The sequence below is a fragment of the Nerophis ophidion genome, linkage group LG09, assembly GCF_033978795.1.
Source record: "Nerophis ophidion isolate RoL-2023_Sa linkage group LG09, RoL_Noph_v1.0, whole genome shotgun sequence".
Classification (NCBI taxonomy): Eukaryota; Metazoa; Chordata; class Actinopteri; order Syngnathiformes; family Syngnathidae; genus Nerophis; species Nerophis ophidion.
This window is the reverse complement of record NC_084619.1, coordinates 55,310,867-55,325,167: the sequence shown is the minus strand read 5'-3', so window position 1 is coordinate 55,325,167 and position 14,301 is coordinate 55,310,867. Positions and strand designations below refer to the sequence as shown.

At 39.5% G+C, this 14,301-nt stretch overlaps 1 protein-coding gene across 1 annotated transcript in view; it reads right to left on the bottom strand.

Annotated features, from left to right (window-relative positions):
* Window positions 1-14,301, bottom strand: part of mrps5 (mitochondrial ribosomal protein S5) — a 51,556-nt gene that overhangs the window by 18,943 nt on the left and 18,312 nt on the right. Inside the window, exons 5-6 of the mRNA XM_061911288.1 lie at window positions 14,142-14,261; window positions 9,959-9,993 (exon numbers count right to left, since the gene is read on the bottom strand). Coding sequence (XP_061767272.1) covers window positions 9,959-9,993; window positions 14,142-14,261 — 155 coding nt within the window. The remainder of the gene's footprint in view (window positions 1-9,958; window positions 9,994-14,141; window positions 14,262-14,301) is intronic.

The following is a 14,301-nucleotide window of genomic DNA, read 5'->3' as shown; positions in this document are numbered from 1 at the left end:
CTACATATCCCAATCTAAGGTTACAAGCAGATATGTCACCTTGCTGCTGCGGTTTACACCAGTCACCTTTACAAGCTCTCTTTCTATATATTTTTCTAAAGCCCAAAAAAAGTCTGCGGGCTATAGAGCCTTTTCCGTTCAGGCTCCAGTACTCTGGAATCCCCTCCCGGTAACAGTTTGAGATGCCACCTCAGTAGAAGCATTTAAGTCTCACCTTAAAACTCATTTGTATACTCTAGCCTTTAAATAGACCTCCTTTTTAGACCAGTTCATCTGCTGCTTCTTTTCTTTTTCTCCTCTGCCCCCCCCTCCCTTGTGGAGGGGTTCCGGTCCGATGACCATGGATGAAGTACTGGCTGTTCACAGTCGGGACGCAGGATGGACCGCTCGTCGGGACCCAGGATGGACCGCTCGCCTGTGTATCGGTTGGGGACATCTCTACGCTGCTGATCCGACTACGCTTGGGATGGTTTCCTGTGGACGGGACTCTCGCTGCTGTCTTGGATTCGCTTTGAACTGAACTCTCGCGGCTGTGTTGGAGCCACTATGGATTGAACTTTCACAGTATCATGTTAGACCCACTCGACATCCATTGCTTTCGGTCCCCTAGGTGCACTCCAAGGTTCTCATAGTCATCATTGTCACTGGCGTCCCACTGGGTGTGAGTTCTCCTTGCCCACTGGGTGTGAGTTTTCCTTGTCCTTATGTGGGTTCTTCCGAGGATGTCGTAGTTGTAGTGGTTTGTACAGTCCTTTGAGACATTTGTGATTTAGGGCTATATAAATAAACATTGATTGATTGATTGATTGATTCTATGAACTTCCGGTTTTTAATCATAACAAAAATTAGGCCAAAAGGTAAGTTCTTTCATTCACATCCTCCACTGCTTACCAGTAGTGCACATAGACACAATTCATTGGATTAAAAGCCTAACCGAAATAAAAAATGTTTCAAGTAAACACTATATGTGTGTGTAAACTGACCCGATCACACACGTTTGGATCAACATTTCAATCGGATCGAGACTGGTGGCTTATTCCGATAGTCATTCAGATAGGAGAGCATGAAAGCACTTCTTCTGAAATGCGGGTCTAACTTATCCTCACTGCGCATGTCTTTGACATCTGCTATGCTTTGATGGAGAGGGGGGACCAAATAAAATAGTCTTGGAATGAAGTGACCGCTTTCTCCCCCGCCCCATTAAAAATTTACAGAAATAAATAGTGTTTTATACTCTTGAGTTTGTTGCTTTAAAACTGAAACTAGCAAAAGCCCAAAAATATGGTCTGGAGTGTCATGTGTCAATGTAGCAATAAAAGGAAGGATCCTATTGTCGTCTGAGCTGTTTTATTCACAACCTTGCAGCTACTCCAAGTGCTAACTGCTAGCATGGAGGGGCACAGAACAGCTTCATTTAAAAAAGATAGGTGAAACAAAAGTAGTGAATAGAAGGATACATCAATAAATAATGTGACGCCATGTTTGTTTACAGTCGAAGTCATTGCTTCTTATTCTTTTTTTTCAGCACCTGCAGTGAGCTAACTCGTCCAAAAGATGGCGCCACACCACACACAATAACGCACATTCCCGTTTACGGTATATTATGCGCATGTCACATTTAAGTATTCCGATGTAAGGTGTGATGCATAAAAATGTGCCTCATAATCTGATAATTTTTTTCAGGGTCCATGTAAACAGTTACATTCTGATCCAAATTGGAATCAGATTAAATACATTTTGGCCATGTACACGTGGCCAGTGAAGACTTTTGAAGAGCACAGTTTATGGTTATGATAAAGTACATTACCTCACTGTGTGTGGGTATGCTTCCTCTCCTCTAATTCGATTCAAAGTTCTAACAAAAATAAATAAAACTCTCAAGGTTGCAGACTTCACTGCAGATTGGGAAAAACAAAGACAGAAGGACAAAAATGACAGTGACAAGGTTTCATGTCGCCTGAAGACAAATGTCGAAAAGATTTCTAGTAGTTTGGGAGGGAAGCCAAGGACATCACCACCATTTCATAAAGTATACTTCAGTGCCTCTGCATAGTCATGCCAAGCAAAAAAAAAATCAAATATTTTGTCTGCATGACTGGGACATGGTAATGTATATTTAATAGCACCGTAGTTGTTGCTATTATCTAATAGGGCTGTGAATCTTTGGGCACCACAAGATTGGATTCGAATCCTGAAAATAACAATTCAATTCTCGATCCAAAATGATTGTCGATTCAAAATCAGTACTTTTTTAATACTATTGGGTGTCAGTTCTGTTTAAGTACATTCCTCCATAAAATAGATAAACAGCTCTGATAAATTTCTATATTGCAAAAAAGAAAACCTGGTTTTGTTTAATCAAATTCTACCTAAACATTTAATAAAGTCAAATACAAATAATACAACAACAGAAGTATCAATCACTTATTTTCTAAAGTAAATCTGTACAGCAGATATGGGAATCGACATTAACAATATGATTTGTCAGAGTGGCTGGACAGGTCATACACAAAAAAAAAGAAGAGAATTTCAAAAAATATTTTTAAATCGATTTTTTACATATAAGAATCGTGATTACTTCGAAAATCCATTTCTTTGACATCCCTACTGTCTAATAATAAAAAGATAAAACAGGGGAACAGTCTATACCGACACCCAGAGACGAGGCATTTGGGTTCTTTTTGTAAAGCGGAAAGAAAAACACATTTCTGGGCTACTTCATGCATGATGTTTTGTGATCCTGTCTGCTTTACGGTAAGGATCCGATATTTGGATGGGATCGGTCGCCGATATATGGCGTGGCGCAGTGGGAGAGTGGCCGTGCGCAACCCGAGGGTCACTGGTTCAAATCCCACCTAGAACCAACCTCGTCACGTCCGTTGTGTCCTGAGCAAGACACTTCACCCTTGCTCCTGATGGGTGCTGGTTGGCGCCTTGCATGGCAGCTCCCTCCATCAGTGTGTGAATGTGTGTGTGAATGGGTAAATGTGGAAGTAGTGTCAAAGCGCTTTGAGTACCTTGAAGGTAGAAAAGCGCTATACAAGTACAACCCATTTATTTATTTAAAAATGCGTATCGGCAAGGCATGGGAAAATGCCGATCCAGATCCAGTGTTTAAAAAAACTTGGTCCGTGTTTTCCAACGCACCGATGAAAATAACATTCCACTCTACTGGTCCGCTCCCTTCCGCATTTTCCAGCACACCTTCAACACATCCACATGCCTGTGCTCTAACCGTGAAGACGACCATGTGAATTAAAAGCTACGGTAAAAATGTCAGCTGTGTGGGATTATTTTACCCTACAAAACGAAAAAGATGAAGAGGTGGAGTGCAAAACATGCCACAATAAAGTCAACCCCGGTGGTAAAGTTGTAAGACATTTTAATGACTCCTGAGAGTGAGAGGCTTTTTAGCACTCGTCATTGATGAACACAGCAGCAGGCTGACACCTGAGCACCTTGAAGTGCTCGTCTTTGTTATAAAGAATCTCCCCATTATGCTTGGACTTCAATTGTTTGCCCCCCCTGACTGGGGCAAACAATTGAAAGGAGTTTTTCAAGTTTACACTTGTTCAAGAGCAAGTATTGATGCTGAGTTATAGACATTTTATCCCACTCAGGTTGTTTGTGTGTTTTGCTTTTATTTTAATAATGTTTAAGGCATTATTTGCAATTTATACTGTTTAATGATACCATTTCTGATTGTCATGTATAATTTTTTTCTATTTTGTGTTTTTCCTTGAATACCAACCATTGTGTATTATTCAAACTCACCTAATTCAGCAGGCTAGTTGTTATCAAGAGCACTAATACCCCTTTTTAACCCGAACCTGACAACTAAGTTGGCTAAGTAACTTTAAACTTTAATACATGCTCGGATAGGCCAGTATCGGTATCGGATTGGAAGTGCAAAAACCTGGATCGGGACGTCCTTAAGGATCATACTGTATATCTCCAATTGGCCAAGATATTTACACAACATTTAGGTTTATTTATGGCTGAGAAGTCTTCTCTGTCATCCATTCATCAATCTTATGTTTTCGATTTAATTGATTCACGTAAAATGCGATTCGCCAGGCTGCCTGTCACGAGCCCTGCTCACCACTGTTTACCGAGTGTTGCCAAGAGATTGAATCGAGCAGACCTTTGGCTGTAAAAGTACCAGCAGTCTTTTTGCGATTATTCAATTTTTCATAGACAGCAAAAGAAAAAGTAAAGAAAAAGAAAAATAGTTTAAAAAACGAACTGGGAAAACGTTAGGAAACAAGGGCAAAAACTGGAAGTTTGGCAGGTATGCTTGACTACAACATTGACAAATATTATCAATCATACATGCGTACATTTTTTTTCTGGGGGATAATAAATTAGAATAAATAAATAATTTGGGGCATTTTGTTATTGCCGTGGTAAATACTGCTTTGCTTTTATTTTGAAGCTTACTTTGAACTTAACAGGAAGTCAGGTTTAAAGGCTCCATAATTAGACAATACCGTATTTTTCGGACTAAAAGTCGCAGTTTTTTTTCATAGTTTGGCCAGGGGTGCGACTTATACTCAGGAGCGACTTATGTGTGAAATTATTAACATATTACCGTAAAATATCAAATAATATTATTTAGCTCATTCACGAAAGAGACTAGACGTATTAGATTTCATGGGATTTTTCGATTAGGAGTGACCAATTGTTTGGTAAACATATAGCATGTTCTATATGTTATAGTTATTTGAATGACTCTTACCATAATATGTTACGTTAACATATCAGGCACCTTCTCAGTTGGTAATTTTTGCGTCATATAACGTACACTTATTCAGCCTGTTGTTCAATTTTCTTTATTTATTTTAAATTGCCTTTCAAATGTCTATTCTTGGTGTTGGGTTTTATCAAATAAATTTCCCAAAAAAATGTGACTTAAATATGTTTTTTCCCTTCTTTATTATGCATTTTCGGCAGGGGCGACTTATACTCCGGGGCGACTTATACTCCGAAAAATACGGTAGTCATGTGTGGTTTCACGCTGCTTAACGATAATAATAAAGTTAACTTAATATTAGTGATACACAACAATTTAAACCAGTTCTAGCTCCCCCATTTCCTTCTTAGCCGCGTACTTCATCTATTTCTCCTCCATCACTCTGCCCTTGTGTACTCTTCTCTTACCTTCTCCTCAGCCCTTCAACCACTTAAACCTCGCATCCTTCTCATATCTCACTCAACCCCACCGCCTTTCCCTCCTTTTATTCTTTCTCCTTTCCTCCTGCCATGTACTGTATTTACTAATGACATGCTGGTATCATCGTCTTTGGGAAGCGGGCCTTTTCATTCCAGTAAGCCTTTCTGATTTCATTAACCCCCTCCCCATTGCCCACACACAAGCAAACACTTGATGGCGAGATGGGAAAATAAAGTGGTCATCTGGGGGAGTCCAATACCGTTATTCTTCCAGGTGGCTTATCAATAATTCACACACCCACACCCACACCCACACCCACACCCACACACACACACGCAGCACTTACACTACAGAGCCATTAAGAGAACTCACACACTTGGCAAGAGGCAGATATGTGACACACACAATCACACAAGATACGTGTGCTATTGCTGCGTTACAATCATGTGACCTACAGTACAGGCATTTCCGAGTTTTAAGTGATGGTCTAGAGTCGGGGTGCCCATTTTGCCAATCGCAAGCTACCGGTCGATCTCAGAGGGTGTGTCAGCCGATCGCTAGGCATTAAAAAAAAAAAGAAAAAGAGCTAAAAACTTACAGATTATCAATTTTCACTATGGTGTCACTTGATAAGACATTTACGGCCCTGGAGGATCTTGTGAGATGACGCTGGCTGCAGCGAGCTCGGTATGAAAAAAATGAACAAATGTCAAAAAAGTAAGAAAAGTGCTGCTCTACCTGCACGAACAAAATAAGGGTTTTAGAAAAATAGCGGATAAGAGCTAGAAAGCGACAGTTTGCCTCCGATGTATTTCATGTAAAGTGTATAAAAACGAGTACGGAAGCTGGACAAATAAGAAACTAAAAAAACCCAAAACACTTTAATGTGATACTGAAAAGAGGAGGACTTTGTTTCCCTCCATAATGTAAATTGAAAGGTATGGAATTTATTAGCACTACTGTGCTAAATCATTGTCTGATTCCAATCAATGAAAGTCATCCGAGTCAAGTAATACAAAAGCGAGGGGATGTCACGGTATGAACAATTCTTATCACGGTCATTGTGACCAAAATGATCACTGTTATCATAACTATCGGGGTAATTTTAAATGTGCTCAACATTTTCTAAAACTACTTGTACTGAAATCCTTTAACCAAGTTTTATTTTTAAAAACACAAACACATTCAAAATGTATGTAAGTACCTAAAGTAGAAAGTTGAATGTGAATATGAAAGCAACACAAGCATTACAAACAAAGTAATAGGCAGAAACAAAATAATTATATTAATAAATAGAAATAAATGTGAATATTTCGCAAGATGGTAACTTATAGACATACATGAGATCTAGTCTTACACAAAGGACTGCATGGTTATGGTAAAAATAATATTTATGATTATTTTTGTCAATATTGAAATCACGATTATTAATCAGGGTTATTCAATATGTTAGTTAAAACAGTTTTGGGGTGTGGATGCGACGCCATTATGTAATTTGTAATATCTAATAAAAATGCTCTAGATCAACATTATCTATATATTTAAAGACATATATTTGTGTTTTTGTTCATTAACAGGATCAGTTTTTTTTTTTATTAGATGATGCCGATATCTCTATTTGGGCTTCATGGTGGAAGAGTGGTTAGTGTGTCTGCCTCACAATACGAAAGTCCTGAGTAGTCCTGGGTTCAATCCCGGCCTCGGGATCTTTCTGTGTGGAGTTTGCATGTCCTCCCCATGAATGCGTGGGTTCCCTCCGGGTACTCAGGCTTCCTCCCACTTCCAAAGACATGCACCTGGAGATAGGTTGATTGACAACACTAAAATTGGCCCTAGTGTGTGAATGTGAGTGTTGTCTGTCTATCTGTGTTGGCCTTGCGATGAGGTGGCGACTTGTCTAGAGTGTACCCTGCCTTTCGCCCGATTGTAGCTGAGATAGGCACCAGCGACCCCCGCGAACCCAAAGGGAATAAGTGGTAGAAAATGGATGGATGGAGTATCTCTATTTTTACATTTTCATAGAGAGGTATTTTTTAAGTTATGTACATACATGTAATAATGCTGTGGTCCTCAACCAACTGGCCGCGGCCAGCTCGATTGGTACCGGGCCGAAGAATAATTTTTTATTCTTTTTTATTTTTTTATTAAATCAACATAAAAAAAACACAAGATAAACTTACAAATAGTGCACCAACCCACAAAACTTCCCTTTTTCATGACAAAAAACAATCTTCCCCCCTCCGGGCCGCGGGACAAATTATCAAGCGTTGACCGGTCCGCAGCTACAAAAAGGTTGGGGACCAATGTCCCCAACCTTTTTGTAGCATGTACACACTACATTAGTAATGTAGTGTGTACATGTACATGCTGTATAGGCACAAATCCATTGAGAGTATGAGCAGAAATATGTTGCATAAGTATTAACTATACACAATAAAACATTAACAAAATGCTTTGTCACATGAATGGTTATTAAAGTAATTGTCTTATTCACAATCAGTGCCTCACCGACAACTCAGCCTGCGTTCAATTCGATGAAATGACAAAACATTTCACAAGTATTGATGTTATTGGAATACTAACAAAGTTAGCAGTTAAATTGGATGAGTGACCATCACAGTAAAAAAACTATAAACTTTATAAACAAGTTGTGACAATGTTCCTGACACATTGCCTGCTGCATTGTAACTCTCTGTCCCAGCAGCTGACAGAAGGACGCTAGTTGCACTTTCAAAATGAAACCGCAACATCAAATATTTTTCTCCTCCAACAGCATTGCGCTCTGAAACGCACACTAAGACTCCACAGAAGTAGAAGCTGGTGAAATTAAGTGAAACGAAGCGATCGGCTCCTATTACTCGGAGGGAAGATTTTCAAAGCAAAGTCTGTGTAGTCACCTGCCATGTTTTCTCGTGCTGAACGGCTCTAGTGCGCGTGCGCTGAGGCGCTTCAGTTTTCAGGAAGAAGGCAGTGTTGCCTAAAATGCAGAAATAAATGACGATTTTTCGGTGATTAAAATTTTTAACGGTATTACTAACTGTCTAAAATTTTACCACCAATTTATATCATATTCATGAAAAAAAAGATGGTTGCATTTTTATTAAAAAACCTGTTCACAAAAAACAACTGATGTGTGTGTGTGTATATATATATATATATATATATACATAGTTTTTATCTATCTACACACACGCGCGCGCACACACACACACACACACACACACACACACACACACACACACACACACACACACACACACACACACACACACACACACACACACACACACACACACACACACGGGCACCTCTGGTCTAGAGTCACATTAGGCTACTGTTTATTTACCTGCATCAGTGCAGATTTTTGGGTCCACAAATTAAAACATTAATCTGGGAAAGACAACGTTGGACTAATTTGTGCATCGCTAAGTAATGTTCTGTGCTGCTAATGAGAAAAAGGATAGGTTTGTTTGACTTCCTGGTACAAATATGAGTCTCATCTACAAACAGTGCTTCTCAAATATTTTCTGTCCCGCCCACTTCAGCAAATTTTTTAAGTGTATAAATTTGTCTGAAATAAAAAAAAAACTTAATCCTTGTTTGAACTATACAACATTTTCTGACAGACTTGGACCTTTTGATACTGAAAAATACTATAAAAGTCAATAAATAATAATTAGAGATGTCCGGTAACGGCCTTTTTTGCTGGTATCCGATATTCCGATACCGATATATACAGTCGTGGAATTAACAGATTATTATGCCTGATTTTGTTGTGTTGCCCCGCTGGATGTATTAAGCAATGTAACAAGGTTTTTCCCGAAATAAATCAACTCAAGTTATGGAAAAAAATGCCAACATGGCACTGCCACATTTATTATTGAAGTCACAAAATGCATTATTTTTTTAACATGCCTCAAAACAGCAGCTTGGAATTGGGACATGTTCTCCCTGAGAAAGCATGAGGAGATTGAGGTGGGCGGGGTGTATATTGTAGCGTCCCGGATGAGTTAGTGCAGCAAGGGATTCTGGGTATTTGTTCTGTTGTGTTTATGTTGTGTTACGGTGCGGATGTTCTCCAAAGAACATCCGCACCGTCATTCTTGTTTGGTGTGGGTTTACAGTGTGGCACATATTTGTAACATTGTTAAAGTTGTTTATACGGCTACCCTCAGTGTGACCTGTATGGCTGTCGACCAAGTATGCATTGCATTCACTTGTGTGTGTGAAAAGCCATAAGTATTATGTGACTGGGCCGGCACATTAAGGCAATGCCTTTAAGGTTTATTGGCGCTCTGTACTTCTCCCTACGTCCGCGTACACAGCGGCGTTTTAAAAAGTCATACATTTTACTTTTTGAACCCATATCCGATACTTTTGAAACCGATACCAATAAATTCCGATATTACATTTTAAAGCAATTATTAGACATGTCCCGATAGTATTGGACTGCCGATATTATCGGACATCTCTAATAATAATACATTCCAATTGATCAGTAACATTAAATCAGGAGCCCAATGCATAAAACAATGAACTACAAAACTAAAATTAATAAAAAACATTTCTGCTGATTTTTTTTAAACATTTTTATCAAAAAGGGAAATTAAAGAATAATGGTATGGAGGGCACCCCCCTTTTTGAGATAAACTGGAGGGAAAAAAAAACTGTTTTCTTTCTTTAAAAAGTGGTAACCTTATTTATACACTTGTATGACAATTACGAATGTGTCCTTAATAACGGACGATGGCGACAGTTTAACCCTGGAACAGATCATTTACTCACCTCAATGACACGTGAATCGAATTCTTCGTAGGTTTCTGCGGAAATAAACAAGATCAAAAACACTTTAGCACTTCCACAAAAGAAAAGCAGGCTGGTGGAACAAATATGCATCTCGTGAGTGACCTCAAAAGGACATCAACATCTGCTTATTCCCCTAAAACCAATTAAAAGCCAACAAAAGAGTGCCGATGTGCACACACATGCACGTCCGCACACACGCACCATCTGGAAGAAAGTCAACCTGATCTGAGACAAGGAAGCTCGTTACAGCTTTGTGCACATAGCATCTCTAAGGCCTCTTGTGGATTTGGCCAGCGAGGACTTTCTACGCCTGTACTCCAGTTCTTTTCCTCACCATTTACGAGAGCTTGTTAGCAGCGAGGGCATGAAAGCGTAAAAAAAGAAAAAGGGGGGTGAAATCCAAACGAGGGGTGCATGAGGAGCTCGGTACCGCATCTGTCAGACTTCAGCTTAATCACACAAACGGGATGAGGGTTCCAACAGCCCTAATGTGTGGATTTAACGTTTTTATGTGGCTCAACGGTCACAATTACTGACAGCAACATTCTTAGCTTGCTGCAGAGGCTAGAGATGTCTCGATCATGTGGCTGATATCTGCCTTTATTTTTACTAATCAGCAATCGGCTGATGGGCTGCTCAGTCTAACTGAATTTGACCGCAGCTATGTCCCAGTGTTTGCATGCTAAAGCTATTGACAAAAAACCTAATTGCAAATTTTGTCTAAAAAATTGTGATTGCGATCCGATTTGCGATTTTTATATTTTATACATGTATATGGGAACAACTGCGAAAATAACGAGTGAAGGAAAACATGTTACTTTTAGACTGTCAATCACTATTTTCCTATATCAAGGTGCCACACATTAAGTAAACTTAGACTTCCTTTTTATTGTCATTCAAATTTGAACTTTACAGTACAAATAAGAACAAAATTTTGTTGCATTAGCTCTTGGTAGTGCAGGATAAAAAAAGCAATAAGGTGCAGATATAAAGATTACTGTACAGATAAATACATTGCACTTTTGCATATGCATCCAGGTTTATGGATGTATGTTATATTGTCTTTTTTATTGCAGTGAGTTAATCCATTTTGGGGGGAGTTGAGGGGATAATTTAATAATGATGCGTTTAAGAGTCTTACGGTCTGAGGGAAGAAGCTGTTACAGAACCTGGAGGTTCTGCTACGGAGGCTGCGGAACCTCTTCCTAGAGTCCAGCAGTGAAAACAGTCCTTGGTGGGGGTGGGAGGAGTCTTTGCATATTTTTTGAGCCCTGGTCAGGCAGCGGCTTTTTGCAATCTCCTGGATAGGAGGAAGAGGAGTCCTGATAATCTTTTCCGCCGTCCTCACCACTTTCTGGAGAGACTTCCAGTCTGAGGCATTGCAGAGTCCAGTCCAGACAGAGATGCTGTTGGTCAGCAGGCTCTCTATAGTGTCTCTGTAGAATGTGGTGAGGGAGCTGTGCTCTTTTCATCCGATGCAAAAAGTGCATGCGCTGCTGAGCTCTTTTTACAAGAGTTCCGGTGTGAAGGGACCAGGTTATATTGTCAGTGATCTGCACCCCCAGGAACTTGGTGCTGCTTACCATCACCATAAGTAAATTATTGCATATTATTTTTATCATTAAATTTTGGAATAATTTAAATTTAATTTTTTTATTTTATGGGGACTCAGAACTTTTGTCTACATCATGCTCTTAAACTGAAGAAATAACTGCCCAAAACTTTATACAGTGTTATAATGTGATGTAATCATAATATATAGTAATGCAAGTAAGCAGTTTAAAGGATATACACTTTTATTTCTCTGTAGAATTGTTTATCATTGTTTTGGTAGGCAAATAACTTTGTTATCCTGAATAAACAAACAAAATAATAAATAGGACTCAACTCTGTAAGCAAAAATTTAACTGAAATAAATATTAAACATCCTATTCCCAGTTGAAAAAAACTACGTTGGGTTGTCTTTGTTTGTTGTTGTCATCACGTGATCATGGCATTCTTGCTCATTCGTCCGTGTTGATCTTCTTGCCCATCCGAGTTGAAGCTGAAATATTACCACTGCGGGACATTTGGCTTTGTAATCATGTTTTCCTCCTAATTGTTGTTAGCTTGTGGAATATAAATAAAATGATAAATGGGTTGTACTTGTATAGCGCTTTTCTACCTTCAAGGTACTCAAAGCGCTTTGACACTACTTCCACATTTACCCATTCACACACACATTCACACACTGATGGAGGGAGCTGCCATGCAAGGCGCCAACCAGTACCCATCAGGAGCAAGGGTGAAGTGTCTTGCTCAGGACACAACGGACGTGACGACATCTCACTAGTGAGTCGCGAGCAGCAAGGCTCTCTGTTTGTGATGCTTCCTGTGGAGTGTGTGAGCGGTCTTGCGCTCGGTCCACCATGACAAAGATTGTAAATGACTGAGAAGAGGACTCACTCTGTTCAGGGAAATATACTGTTACATAAATGAGCTGAGGTGCTAAGAGCTATTCACAGAGTGAGACCTCTTTATCTGTCGCCGCGTTTCACTAAAAGAAAAAACACACACGGACATAGCAGCTTATCGATGATGGCAAAGTACTACAGCTTAATTTTCATTTATTGTTCGATTGAATGAATCATTGATTATCGGCCCAGGCCTAGTCACCATTAAAACTTTTTCAACAAGTAAGTGGTGTTTGTTATTAGCGTATTGGCTACCTCCACTGCGGCGCACACAAACGTGTGGTTTCTTTTAACATTTTTGATTGGCCAGTAGGCAAAAGACACAGGGCTCAACATTTCTGATTGGCGAACATGTCTGTCATTCAAACGGCAGGGAGAGAGAGAAAAAAAACCCAAAGAAATTTCAGCCTATTGCGTTTTTTTATCGCATTAATTAAAACCTTAATGTAAATTCGATTTAGACTAGCCCTAAATTGCACTCGAGTGAAAGATTTCTTCAAAAGTGATGTAAGCTCTGGGAGACACAATTACATTTCCATATTCCTTGTGACACACATGCAGGAGGTGCATGAGTTCCAGGAGGGTGCAGAACTTCTTGCCAGAGCAAGCTGCAACAAATGCGTCGTCTATCCACAGCGCGAATCCGCTTCTAAGATACTAATTCTCACCACCATGGCAAAAAATCAGCTACCTTTCTTCCAAACTGGAGGACTAGAGGAAACAACATTAAAATAACCACTAAAGCTTCAATGTAAAGCAGAGGTGATCAATCCAGATGTCGATAATATAGATACCTACTGTAGTATCAGTATATAAACGATACTAAAGTGTTCCATATCTTGTTTTTGGCCTGGATTTGCAGACCATATTCCTCTCTTTGTAGCTTGAAACTTTGATGTAAGATACTGTACCTTGCTACATGGGTCTAAAAGTAGCTTAGCTACAGGAAAAGCAACTCATTAAAAAAGTAGCTACTGCAAAATGTAGTTAAGCTACGTAGCTTAGCTACAAGTAGCTTGCTACTGCCCATCACTGCTTATACACGAGGCATTTTTCAAGCTGATATCATTTATTCCTGGACGTTACGGGAAGTGCACTGCCTCTTCTGCTTTATATAATACGTCTCCTATTTGTCAAGATATGTACACAAAATTGAAATTTTTGGCAGGCGTTATCTTTTCTGTCATCTTCATGTCCATCCATGCATGTCACGTTATTTGTCTGAATCACACAACAGGAAACTCGCCGCGCTCCTTAAAGAGCCCACACTTCTTGCTGTGGACAAGTGAAACAAACAAAATGTAACCGCTAAAACGCCGGGAGAAGAAAAAAAAACCTAAACTGGATTTCCCGGCAAAAAATGAAGTTTTAAAAGCCAAGCAGTAGAGACATACTGTGTACAAGTAACCAACTTTGGAAGAGAAAGAAAGTGAGCGATGTTAGCCCTACAATGAAAAAAAAAAGGCTATTTTTTACATCCAAGGCAAACGGACTGGTGCTTAAACAGTGGTTATAACTGTCTACTTGACTATTTTTTTAAATAAATACTGGTAAAATATGTTTATACATTTTATCTGATGATGTAGGAATGTTCTAAATGTAAAAAAAAATAAAAATACTGCTAGCGATGATTGAGCCCGATACAGATATACGTCAAAATGCCGATAATCGGCCTGGCCAATCTCCATTGCGTATAAATCGATTTTTACCTCCATTGGGTCCCGGATCAGGGGGCCCAAGACTGATGCCCCCCCATGAGTTCCCCGTCCAGCCTCCTTCCCGCTTCAACTTCATTTTCCTCCTCTTCTCCCACTCGTCGCGCTGAAGCACTGCAGGACGGACACAAGTGAAGGACTCGGAGCAACATTA